Source organism: Pholcus phalangioides, unplaced genomic scaffold (genome assembly GCF_987345545.1).
Source record: "Pholcus phalangioides strain wild (caught in Gottingen) unplaced genomic scaffold, Ppha-v1.0 ptg000030l_1, whole genome shotgun sequence".
NCBI classification, from domain to species: Eukaryota; Metazoa; Arthropoda; class Arachnida; order Araneae; family Pholcidae; genus Pholcus; species Pholcus phalangioides.
The window spans coordinates 1,977,482-1,990,826 of record NW_028301620.1 but is presented as its reverse complement, the minus strand read 5'-3'; the positions used below and the strand labels follow the sequence as shown (position 1 = coordinate 1,990,826).

General features: G+C 37.9%; 1 protein-coding gene across 1 annotated transcript in view; it reads left to right on the top strand.

The window, feature by feature from the left end:
• The first annotated feature begins 4,500 nt into the window (after positions 1-4,500).
• The window catches only part of hiw (MYC binding protein highwire), a 213,560-nt gene continuing 204,715 nt past the window's right edge, over positions 4,501-13,345 (top strand). Inside the window, exon 1 of the mRNA XM_089252701.1 lies at positions 4,501-4,876. Within this exon, the coding sequence (XP_089108827.1) occupies positions 4,668-4,876 (209 nt within the window). The 5' untranslated portion in view covers positions 4,501-4,667. The remainder of the gene's footprint in view (positions 4,877-13,345) is intronic.

Sequence of the window (13,345 nt, the reverse complement as noted above, 5' to 3'; positions counted from 1 at the left end):
ACAACAGTTTTGACCGATGTCCGAACTGCAGAAATGATTCGGACTTTTGACGGCCATTTCGCGAAGTGACCGGAGATCCCTGGCCAAAGCGCGATATGCTGATGTAAAACGGCCCGGTAAGAGTTAAATTCATTTTTTTTAATCGCCAACGTGTGATACATGTCCATTTATAGTAGCTGTATTGGATTAGCTCCATGTGACCAGAGAAAAAAAGTGGGAATTTGAGCGAAAAACTATACAGGGTGATTCAGAAAAGATGGGAAAAACTTCAAGAAGCAATAGTACACACCAATACAAACAATTTTCATCAAAGAATGCGTGGTCTAAAATGAAATGCAAACGCACTAGCGCGTTTCGAAACAGCCGCTCCGCAAACGTTAAAACGGAATTCCTGTTGAAGTTTATCGGAAGAAAAGAGAACATTATTCATCCAAATGTAATCTGGGGAAAGAAGAAGACACCGTATGCAAATCTGCGTCACGGTGAATAAAAGGCGTGGTCGCCAGCCCCGTTTCACAGAGCTGACGATGCAAGCGAGCAAATGTTTTCGAATTGGGCAAACGCCTGTGGGAGGGAAAACGCTTACCGTATGTTCATGCTGCCTCTGTGCTACATCCGTTTGCAGCTCCGTAACTGAAATGCATGTCTGTTTTTTTCAGTATTACCAAAGTGCACCATTATCCTGTACGTTATAACTGTTAGAACGGTTGTACGCTGGAATAACGTGGATGCCAGTCCTCTGGCATCGCCTTTTATTCACTGTGACGCAGATTTGCATACGGTTTCTTCTTCTTCCCCAGGTTACATTTGCGTGCATGGTGTTCTTTTTCTCCCGATAGATTTCAACAGGAATGCCGTTTTAACGTTTGCTGAGCGGCCGTTTCGAAACGCGCCCGCACGTTTGTGTTTCATGTTAGACCATGCATTCCTTGACGGCAATTGTTTGTATTGGTGTGTACTATCACCTCTTGTAGTTTCCTCCCTCTTTTCTGAATCACCCTGTAGAAATTATTATATAAATATATAGTTTTTTTTATACAAAATTTTGGAGAGAAAAAATGATTACTGCATCGTGACTGTGGTTTCATGGGTTGACATAACTAACGTGGGCATAAATATCACGAAAAAATACGTTTACTTGGATGTGGTCCTAAATCATGTCTTTTGTTATCGGACTTTTGCCAGGGATCACCGGGGTGGCCAATGTCCGAATTTCGGAAATGGACAGTATCACAATTTACGGAACAGCCCTGGAAGCACGCTGCTCGCGTTGGGGGCATGCTCGACAGATGGGGTACGTGACATTTCATGCACTTGCAACGCCCTCTAGTTACACGGAAGGCAATCGTAACATGTGCAAAATGGGTTCCCAAAGTTCCTACGGGAAATACAATGTTGTAGTGGCAAAAATTAAGTTGTCACCACCTGCAGAACACATCACTTGAAACACGTTAAACGCGTTAACATGCTCGACTGGTGGGGAACGTGACATTTCATGCACCTGCAGCGCCCGGAAGACGAAATCTATGAGCGATTTTGATGTCTGTGGGTAGATCCGTGACCTACGTGAGTGACACGGTGACCTACGTGAGTGATATTACTTTCGAAGGTCACGGTAGATCTCGTTAAGACAAGTTACCCAATTGGTGCTATTACACCTTGCAGTCTTGGCACCAGACTCGCTACCCTTTTATGAAACGAAACTGTTCAACGATGTATTTACCTCAGAACAGTAAAATGTAGCAACGTTACCTATGCATATTTCGTGAATGTTGAGTATCAAAATGCGGTTTTGAAATTAGTTTTACGTATCTCATACTGATAAATTGGATTTCAATTAACCGAGTTTAAGTGTATGCTTACATAGAAATATGATTTCTTAACCCTCTCTTCGTTAAAAAGTTAATAATTAAATTTAAGAGTAAGACTTGCTTTCCATGAGGAGTCAGTGGATGGCCACGGAGAATTTCCGTGGCTCTAGATATAATTCTCCAAGTTATCACTATTAATCCCACTAACGAGAGAATCGCCTTCTTTTCTTGGAACCACCGAAGACAGCATATTGGGGAAGAAGAAGAGAGGACCACCATCATTCCCAACCACCCTATGCTTCTTCTTCTCGTCGAATTCCTGTTGAAGTTTATCGGAAGAAAAGAGAACATTATGCATCCAAATGTAATCTGGGGGAAGAAGAAGACACCGTATGCAAATCTGCGTCACGGTGAATAAAAAGCGTGGACGCCAGCCCTATGAAGTTAGCTAGCCCCGTTTCACAGAGCTGCCGATGCAAGCGAGCAAATGTTTTCGAATTGGACAAACGCTTGTGGGGGGGGGGGACGCTTACCGTATGTTCATGCTGCCTCTGTGGTACTTCCGTTTGCAGCTCCGTAACTGAAATGCATGTCTGTTTTTTTCAGTATTACCAAAGTGCACCACACTGAAACTCAAGAGAAAATCCGCTGACTCTCCACGCCTTACTTATTCTTCTCCTCAATTAAAAGCTCGATCTTACCAACAGTTAATATGAATCTTATTTGAAAATATTTAAATCCGTCCCAGCGAATGTTGTATGAAGCAGAAAACTCCAATGACCTCGTACGCGAAGTTTTCAGTAACTTCTCATGATTTCATAACGAAACATATTGTGTTTCCATTATGGAGATTCTCAGAGCGGAATTATACATCTTATTATATCATATCTCTGGTATTAACAGAACTGTTTGTGCATCGTTTGCAGACAACTTATGACTCGGAGACTCATCAGCAGCGAAATACGTACTATTCCACATGTTACATTAGAACTCGTCGTAGAAGCGTTAGTGCATCGCTTAGAAGAGTACATTCAAACCAGTGTTTCCGTATTTGTCAATATCGCCTCCTGGTGGGTGATGGAATGATCTAGGGGGGGGGGGGCGAGAGAAACTACAGATTTAACTAGGAGTCTATGGGTCCACTTGTGAGTTAGGGAGCGGTGAAAGAAAAAATTTATGATGAAGAGAGCGATGGCACAAAAAGTTTAGGAAACTGATAAACGAGGAATGAAAGGCATTTAGCGCATTAATTTTCAAGAAGCTCTGCACAGAGTTTTCATTTAAATTAGTAGATACCATATGCTCTACCGTGTATGTATACAGCTTTCAACATCATTATTAGCGTTCAACATCATTGTGGACTTTCAATATCATTATTGGCTGACAAAAATAAAAAAACAATCAACAAACAATGGAACATTGGAACCACGTCCACTTTCGGTAAGACCAAACGACCGTATAGCATTAATTTCATTCTATCGTAGGTTATTCCATTTGTAGTAAGTGGGTGTAAGTTTCATGCCCTCGAAGGCAAGTATATTTGTAATCAATATCTCTTTGCGCTATTTCTGATGCGTTTTGCTGTCCATCAAGGCCATAGCCGGGGTGGGGGGGGGGGGGACAAGACCCTCAAGTCCCCTCCCCCGAAATGTGAGAAAATGACCTAAAAAAAGGGGGGGAAAAGAGGGCCAAATCTATCGTTCTATCACTTTGCCGCCCCCCCCCCCCGAACGAAATTACTGGCTACGGGCCTGAGTCCATATAGACCACATCCACGCTACACCTCAACAACCGGTTTTCTTTTCTATTCGATAGGTGGAAGCAGTAGTCGCAGTGAATCGCTGTTCCTTGTCAAGGTTGCGAGATACCTTCATTTGTTTCACCTTTTCCTGTGTAAGTGCATTTCATGCCTTCTGGGGTTATTGTTATAAATACATTTATGACAAGAAAGCAGTTTCTGATCTTTCCTAAAGATTACAAATTCTGCATTACCTGGAGAATTAGGAGAAATAGTTTTGTTTTTGTTTGATAGGTGGCAGAAGGAGTTCCAGTGAATCGTTGTTTTTTTTATAAGGATTACCAGACATCCCCATTCATGACAAGAGAGAAGTTTGTAATCTTTATTAAAAGGATTAATTACTAAAGATTACAAATTCTACATTACCTAGATCAGGGGTTACTTTTCCCACCCGAGGCTCTCCTTTCCGTATTCAATGCATTTCCGCGAGCTCCCGACAGCTTTTTTAACAAAAAATATTTTGGAAAAAACCTTTGTCACGGTCACCGCTCTGTGGCCCTGAAAAAGATTATAGGCGCACAGTTTAAGAACCCCCGACCTAGATAATTAGAACAAATAGTTGTGGTTTTTTCTGACAGGTGGCAGCATGAGTCCCAGCACATGTCTGTTCTTTGTCAGACATGACTTTGTCTGAGTTATCAGACATCTTCATTTACGACAAGAAAGTAGCTTGCGATCTTAATCAAAGATTAATCACTAAAGACTACAAATTCACCGAAGCATTTTTGAAAAAATGGAGTGTTTTTTAAACATAAATGTAAGAGAAGCGAAAATACAGGAATGTCCCGTAACATACCTGACCATTTATGGTCATTCTTAGACGGCAGGCGAAAAGTGTTCAGTCATTGCAAGGATCCCTTGATTTTTTCCCCTTTTTTTTTCAGAGACTTGCATGTTGTGTCGGCTTCCGAGCAATGTGTTTACGAGATTCGGGGCTGACGAGGTGATGATGAAATTGAAAATCATGTGATGAGTGTTCGCGTGTGTCGCTCTTTTTTTTTTTTATAATTTTTCTCGCTCGGATTAAAAATTGAAGTGATCCGGAAAAAAGGATCGAAATGGCGGCTGCGGATATCCAAATAGGGACCTTGTCATCGGATAACAACACGGTGATGATGATGAGTGGTCATCACCATCGTCCAAGTAATAATGTTGCTGCTTCGTCGGCGATGATGAGATGTGGCCCTCACTGCCGAGCCTCGGAGATCAACGGCGAAGCCCTGCAGAGCGAATTCCACGAAATGTTCAAACAGTTCGCCGATCAAAAGTACGTCCAATATTCGATTCCTTCCGCGGGGGGGGCATTCAATTTCTGGAACGCCCACACAGTATCCTAGGTTCTTAACCAGGGGTCCTTGGAAAGATTTCAGGTGGTCCGTGAGAAAATTAATTATTGTTATATATATATATTTTTGAGTAATATTTTGTAATGAAAAATGGTTTTTATACATGTTATTGACAAGGGGTCCGTGAAACATAAAGAGCTCTAGAACCCCTAGTCAAGTGGTAACATTTAGCGATATACCGTAACCTCATTCTCGCCAATCTTACTGCTACTTAACTGTACAGGCCACCTTCCTCTGTGGAATTTCTAGCGAATCGTTACATGCAATCCGTGTTGTGTATGTATATTATGTGTGACCCTTTATGTTATCAGTGTGTTTTTCTTGGTGCTGCCATCTGTCTTCCTTTTCTCTTAGTGAAGATTGTATCGCTTGAATTTTCATGTTGTGTAAGTATCATGTTCAAGGTTTGCCTGCCCTTCTGCAGAAAGACTTTTTCAAACAGACCAGCTCACATTCACTCGCTTGTGCCTGAGGGGGTTGGTGGTAAGATGCTCATCTACTACCGTGAAGATTTCCATCAGGTCCCAGGTTCAAATCAGGAAAGAATGTAGATAACAAAGTATTTGTCCTAACGAGCTTGAGGTGACCATTGATAAATGGCACTTACATTTCCAACCCAACTCGTTTACTGTTGGTAAATCGCAGTATAGCGATATGGGCAGAGTTAGTGTGTGGTGAAGTAGCTTGCATTCGCACCTTGAAGTTAGAAATCCGCAGAAAACCAATTTCAAATAACCACCACTGTGCCGAAAAGGGGGTTCAAACCTAAATCATTGTGCTGGTGATGTCCAGCATGATGTTTACACGAATGCATAGCAGCTGTTCATTTTCCCTACACATGGTCAACACTGACATGTTGACTTTTTACCATGCCAAATGGATCTTGGCTTGTTTTGGCATCCTTCTATCTCTGTTTATTATATATTTCCCGCATGTGCTTTTTGCCATCCATCTTGAGTGGACTGCAGCGATTTCTTGGTGAGAAGAAGTAGTTGGCACCATTGATTCTAACCATGCTGATAAAAAATTTACCGATAATCATGCCAAAAGCTGAAATTTTTCAATAAAAAATAGGAACATGGTATATCAACATAATAAAATGGCCACGTAATATAATTATTTTGAGTCGTTTTCCAACAAATCGCCATTATGGCATCAAAATATTATAGTTGTTTTCCTACAAATAGCCATTATGACATCAAAATATTATACAGTGGAACCTGAATAAAACGGAATGTGAAGAAACAAATAATATTCTACTTTAGGCTGATTTCCATTTTATAGCTTAAAGATGGGAATCAAAGCACTATCCATTGAACAGACTGCGGGTTTTCATCTCATACAGTGTTCTTCTCAGGCAACTTTCACTATATAATCAAATCTCACAGCTGTAGCAATATATGTTTTAAATTGACAAATTTCTATTGTGTTAGATGAAATTATGTTGATTATGACTGCAAAATCACAGCTTTTGGCTACACATATAGTAAAAAATGTCCACGAAGATACACAAGGGACCAGAGAAATATATCATTATAAAGTAGTTATCGTATAAATGGAATATATTAACACTATGTAGTGTATTGCAAGGGCAGCTCAAGAAAAAATCTACCTGTGCAGAACCTTTTTGGGCAGCCCCTGCCGATGTCTTTGATAGACATGGTTTTTTTTGCCCTTTCAGCTCGGATTTAGCTCCTCTCCTCCCATGTCAACACGCATGGTATCATAGAGTAATATCATTATATAAGTGATTATTGCACGTTTTGAAAATTTTGACAGGAGATTCATTTTGCCTGCATTGCCAATCTTGTATATGTACCAAAATGTGGTGCCTAATGGGGATGGGATGAATAGTGATTTGGCCAAATACAGAATATTCAGCAAATGTTTTGGCCAAATATCAATTTCCTTAAAACACATCACAATTATAAATGAAATTTATGTTTTTTAATTTAAAATCAAAGTATTAGTCATTTCTAATGATTGAAATTGAATTTTAATTGTGCAATTTATTACTTAATAGATATCAAAAACTGGTAATTGAAAGATTTTTATTGATACTGAAATCAAATTTAATGATGATATGTATTATAATGATGGTATTGTATTTTAATATTACAGTGATATCTCAGCCAGCAAAGATGATTCGCTTCGGAATCACGTTCGTTTGCTGAACCATATTTCCCATAGCTTCATATGGAAAATCGTTTGATTCGTTCCAGCTTCTGCCCAAAATTTGAAGATGTTTTTTAAAACATCAAGGAATGCTATAAAAAAGACAAAACTGATTAAAGGCTAAAATGAACAGCTAAAAAAGTGGATAAATGAGAATTTACAGGAAGATGAGCGATGCTGAAGATCTTTTTATTGCTCATTATGCACACAACCAACACTCACCAGCTTTAGTCTACTATAAAGCTGGTGTTGAAACAACCCAATCGAGTTCATTAGTGTCATCCATTTGTGATTTGGTCAGCTCATTTCTGTGTCTGATAGATGCAGATGGAAAACATAATCTCCCAGAATGTTCAGCTTGACGCTGAAAGTCTTGCACTGAAAGAACACGTGCTCTGGAAACATAGGCTCTTTTTTTTTTAATGAATTTTCTACTTTGGTTGAATCTTTCATTTTATATAAAATGGTTCAAAGAATTTCAGAAAGAGAAGTGTAGGTACATCTTAAAAAAGATTCCGAAGTGGACATGAGGTAATCGGGCTCTAGTAGTAATTCTGATGATGATTGGTGCGAAAATTGACTCATGATGCAGCTATTTTTATGTTAGTGCGTACATTCACATCAGCGAAAATGTCTGTTAGCTGAATCTGTATCCGAAGCAGAAAAATCACAGAAACATCTTTGTTAGCCAAAAAGTTTGTTAACCAAAGTATCACTGTACTTACAGAATCATTTTTTTTCCTTAACTTGTTACAATTTTGCATCCAATTCAGAAAATGTCAGCCATCATTTACTCTCAAGTATTAATGCATCATAAAATTTACGACTTATTTTTCCTCTCTAGCTGTTCTTTGTCTCTTTCAGTAGCTCAATATGTTTGTTGTCGAGGTACATCCTTCAGTCAGTGAACTTGTGTACTTCGTGCTCACTTCCACTTTTTATTGCAGTAGGAATCCATTTTCAGTTTCATATTTTATTTATCCTTAAAATTCACCCTGACTTAACCTCTTGCACAGAAACAGATAGGTATGTACCACACAATAAAATATAATCAGTATATAAATTTTTAATTTATGCGAAAAATTCTGATTAATATAATTTTTAAAATTAGTTTGATGTGCTTGTATTTACACAGATATTTGACCGAATATCTAATCATTATTTGGCCTAACTAAATATTCAGCAAAACGGCTGAATACCAAATAGCAGCCCATCTCTAGTGCCTAATAATTATTGTGTTGGGACTGGGCCCCTTCCTCAGTAATTTCAGAATATTCAGTGTAATGCATTCCCTTTTCACAGTCTACCCCCAAATCCTGTGCAGGACCTCTGACAACATGCCCTACCAATATTTTCTTCGTGTCTGCACCTCTGAATCTCATTAAAGGTAAACGTAGCATAACAAGCGTAACACTTACATGAATTTTCTTTTCGTTCCTTTGAAACCAACCATGACCATGGTCTAGACCAGTGATTCCCAACGTGGGCGTCAATGCTCCCTTGGGGGTGATGGAATGTTCCAAGGGGGCGGTAGAAGCTATGGGTATAATATAGGATCCTATGGGTTAGATTGCGATGGGAGAAAATATTTCTGAAGAAGGGGCGATGGGACAAAAAAGGTTGTGAAACTATGGTCTAGACAAAGTAATTTTAGTTAATGCTCATCTGGAAACCATTTTCCATTAAACACTAAACATGCTGGTGAATGACGTAAAAGGAAATGGCATATCAAGAGAATGAATATATGAAAATGAATAATAGAAAACTTGGAAGCAAAACAAGAGACTGAACACCTGTTAAAGATGCGGGAAAATAAAATACATGGAGCAATCACAAGTCAGTGAAAACAGATGTATACTCTGATTGAATTTTTTGTTAAAATTGAATCATTCTATTAAATTTCTTAGAATTTAATCATTATTCTATAGTTTAAATTACTATATTTTAAGTTAAAAATAATTTAAGTCTATGGTTTTTAATCACTCTATTAAATTTCGTGGAATTTCTAATATCTCTAATGATCAAGAGTAAACTCGAAAAAAAATGGATAAATTCTTTTAAAAGAAGCAAAATCAAAGGTTCAAAAATGCTTGAAACTGAAGAGAACAAAAGCGCAACTTAGACTTGCATCAGCTGCAAAAACCAGAAAAAAATAACTTTTCTAATGAGTGTTTCAAGTATCTCCTTTAGTGATTTTTTTTTAAATTAGTGATTACCATATCTGCAAGCTAAATCTAAAAACACTTATTTTCAAACTATTTCTGAAATCTGCAATACCATGTTAACCTCTCATTTGTTGATATTGTAGAGAATGTAAAAATATAAATATCAAGAAACGTCTCAAAATTTTGTGATTTAAAAATTACATTTTTTTTTGTATTTTGTACCTTCTGGGAGGAACACCATTTTCTTTTGAGCTGAGATAACAGTTTTTTAAAGTAAAAAGTAATCCTTTGTATGCTACCGCATAATGTGTATAAAAACTGTATTTTATTTACTGCCAAAATTTTAAAGTGCTACAAAACTGATAAATGCTGCTACAAAAACAACATTTTTGCTGCTATGAAAATAATTTTTCCTGCTACAAAAATCAAATTTTCATTTTCCCACCCCTGCTTTACCACTTTCGCTATTTTACCAGCTTTTCTTCATTCACATTACTTCCCGCAAATCTGTTTTGCTACCACACCATACCGTTCTTTGAAATGATTCAGCCGGCCGACACTTGCTTGAAAGTTTTCACATCCAAAAGCGTGTGCAAATTCCGAAACCTTTTCTCGTATGAGTGAGTGGACAGGTAACTGGCACATTTCAGGAATGAAATGTCCTGAAACCAGGTAAAGAGAGCTGAATCCACATCTTGTAAATTCGAAACCTAAATCTTTTTCCTAGGAGTTCCTATAACTACTTTTTGAATTTACAATTTCAATTTCGTCCAAAAACGTTGAAAGAGTAGATGGAGATTGGCTCATGATTGATGGAGATTTGTTTTTCGGACGCTTGTTTTTGAGTTCGTTATAACAGATTTTTCATTTTGTTATTCTGAAATTGCACAATACATTGTTGCTATGTAAATTGATTTGAAGGATTGGAAAAGTTTTCATTAGAACAAGATTTCCGCTATAACAGTATTTGTTATAATGGGATCCGACTGTATCATACATTGTGTGTGTCGTCGCATTTTGTAACTCAGGTACAAAATTAAAAATTCTGTATTTTTTAAAATAAAACTAATTGGTAATAAAAGTTGATGCTAAATTTTAAAAAAGTTCAAAATTAAGGTTTTTGTGGCATAAAATTAAAAAAAAAATTTAAATCTAGTTTTATGACTCATAACATTTTAAAGTCATATTTATATTTTCGCACAAAATAATTACAATCAAGAGTTCTGAGTATTTTTATTTGTTCTATAGACATAATAGATATAAATTAGTGTGTGTTTAGGATTTAGAGAACAATGTACTATGATAAGTAAAATCTTACTTCCAAATGGTGAACTTTTCTGTCAAAAATATCTTACTTTTTGAGCTCTCAAAAGAAATGGCCATAAAAAATAAAATAAATTTATTTAGATGTTGCCAAATTAAAATTTGGAAACTTTGAGCTATGTATAAAATGATAGTGTGGAATTTTGAAGAAAAAAAATTCACTAGTGAGATTCTTTGTTTCTGTTAAATTGCCCATGTGAAGCAACACTCAGATGACAATCAAACCTCTCTAAGTTTTGGCATCAAAAACGCTATCTGCTATAAGCAATTCTTTCTCTTACCCAGGTCATGGGAGAGATGGACTTGAAGGTCTGAGTGGGGGGGGGGGGGAGGGGGAGAAAGGTGATGTCGATACACGTATAATCTTACTGCCAAGCCAAAGCCTGCAGTTGGCCACTTTGCGAACTGGCTGGCCCAGTTGGTCTGGCCAATGTCTGAAATTTGTGCTTTTGCCGAGCCCCTATATGTTGATGCCCCATACACCCCTACAAATGGGGCACTAAGATATTGATATTCAAATTCTTTTGATTGTTGTGGTTTCCATACCTCACTTATAATTATGGTTAGCTATGGCTAATTATAATACAAATGCAAGGCCACAAATTCATTCTCCATTCATTTTTTCATGTTCCAATCCTGTTCAAGTTTGTCTGAAGCAACTCCCTATCACTTTGATTCCTGACTCCTCTCATTAGCTTCATTTCATCTGCGAATTTGCTAGCAATCCCATTGATATCCTCATCGAGTTTATTGATGTGAAAAAAGTGAGGCCAACGACTCTTCCTTGAGGAACTAAACTTGTGACAACTGTCCAATAAGAAAATTTTCCTGTCACCATAACCCGTTGTGACCTATCTCTTAACCACGATTCTATACAATTAAAGTTGCCCCCAATCTTGTGTAAAAATTCTTCAAGAGTTTACCATGTGGACCCAATCGAATTCCTTCTAGAAATTAATGTAAGCATATACATTTATGCCCTTACCCAAAGCCCTAGTCACATGATCATAGAAGAAAATGAGATTAATCACACGACTTTCCCTTCCTGAACCCATGTTAATTATCCGCCTATACATTATTCTTATCCATCCACTTCGCCAACTGCCTTTTGATAATAATTTCCAAAATTTTCGACAGGGAGTTCGTCAAACTCGCCAGATGATAATCGGACACCACTTCTCTACTACCCTTCTTAAATATCGGAACAACATTAGCAAGTTTCCAATCCCTTAGGACGATTCCCTCTGCAACACTACTCCTGTATATCTGTGCGACTTGGCCCCAACAATTCATTAGCACATTTCCTGAAGACCCTGGGTTAGATATCATCTGGTCCTGATGCTTTGGTTGCACATAAATTTTTTAGAAGATTAGGACATCCATCTACTTGAATATCATTGAGGGTTTTATTGCCCCATGCAACACCCGTATATAGAATATCATTATCTCCATTAAAAACCTCAGTGAAAAAGACATTGAAAGCACTGCACATGCCTACATTGCTCTCTAACCTAGAGCCTTCTATCAAGAGGGGGCCAACTGTCCCCTTACATCCATTATTGACGTATCAATAAAATGATTTTGGGTCAGAGCCAATGTTATCTGCCAACCTAGATTCAACTTCCTTTTTACTATCCCTTATCGCTTTCTTCAACACTCTTCTTTTATCAGTAAACAAAGATATGTCACCTCGTCCACTTTTATACTGTCTGAATTCTCTTTTCTTTTCAAGATAAAAGTTACGCACGCTGTCCGTGAACAATAGAGCGTACGATGTACAAACACGCTTTTTTTCGAACAAAGGGTATGACGTCGTGCAAAACAGGGGACAGCTTCGTACTAAATTCTTCCCATTGACTTACCACCCCTACTGATTCCAACCGGTCTTTGAAAACTTTCGCTAACCTTCCTCTCAAAACATCAAAGTTAGTTTTCTTAAAACAAGGAATCTGTCTTTTGTTATCACCTTACCCGAAGAAAAGTTACAGTGGAAACTGATGATACAGTGATCACTGGAAGAAAACTCGCCCCTACCGAAACATGTTCAACAAGATCCTCGGCACTAGTAAGAACTAAATCCAAAATAGCAGTACCCCTAGTGGCTTCTGATACATGCTGATACAAAAACTTTTCGAGCACCAACTTAAGAAAGCCTCTTTCATACTGATCTCTAGACGAAAGGTTCTCCCAATCAATACCTGGGTAATTGAAATCCCCTAGTATGATAACCCTCTTATGCTTACACATGTAGGAAATTTCATCATGAAATTTGGCGATGTAGTTTTGATCCCTATTCGGTGGATTGTAACAAACCCCAACAATAAGTTTATGACGTCTTTTGTTCTCAAGTTCAACCCATACAGTTTCAATATCACTTCTCTTCACGCTACACTCTCTAGCCTTCAAACATGATTTCACGTATATCAACACTCCACCCCCTTTCCTATCAGATCTATTTCTCAAAAAAGTATCGTATCCTGAGATGTGTAAGAAAGATTCATCCCCATCGTTTGCCCAAGATTCTGTAATGGCTATAAGATCCAGGCCCTCCACAACTATCATAGTTTCTAAAAATCTTTCTTATTACCCAATCTCCTGGCATTTATTAGCACACATTTTAATTTTCCCTGTGATTTTGTGTCAATTTAGAAGCCATCCAAGTCAGAGGTGGGTAATTCCCCGTCAATACTGTTGTTATTATCATTAACTAAAAACCATACAAGTATT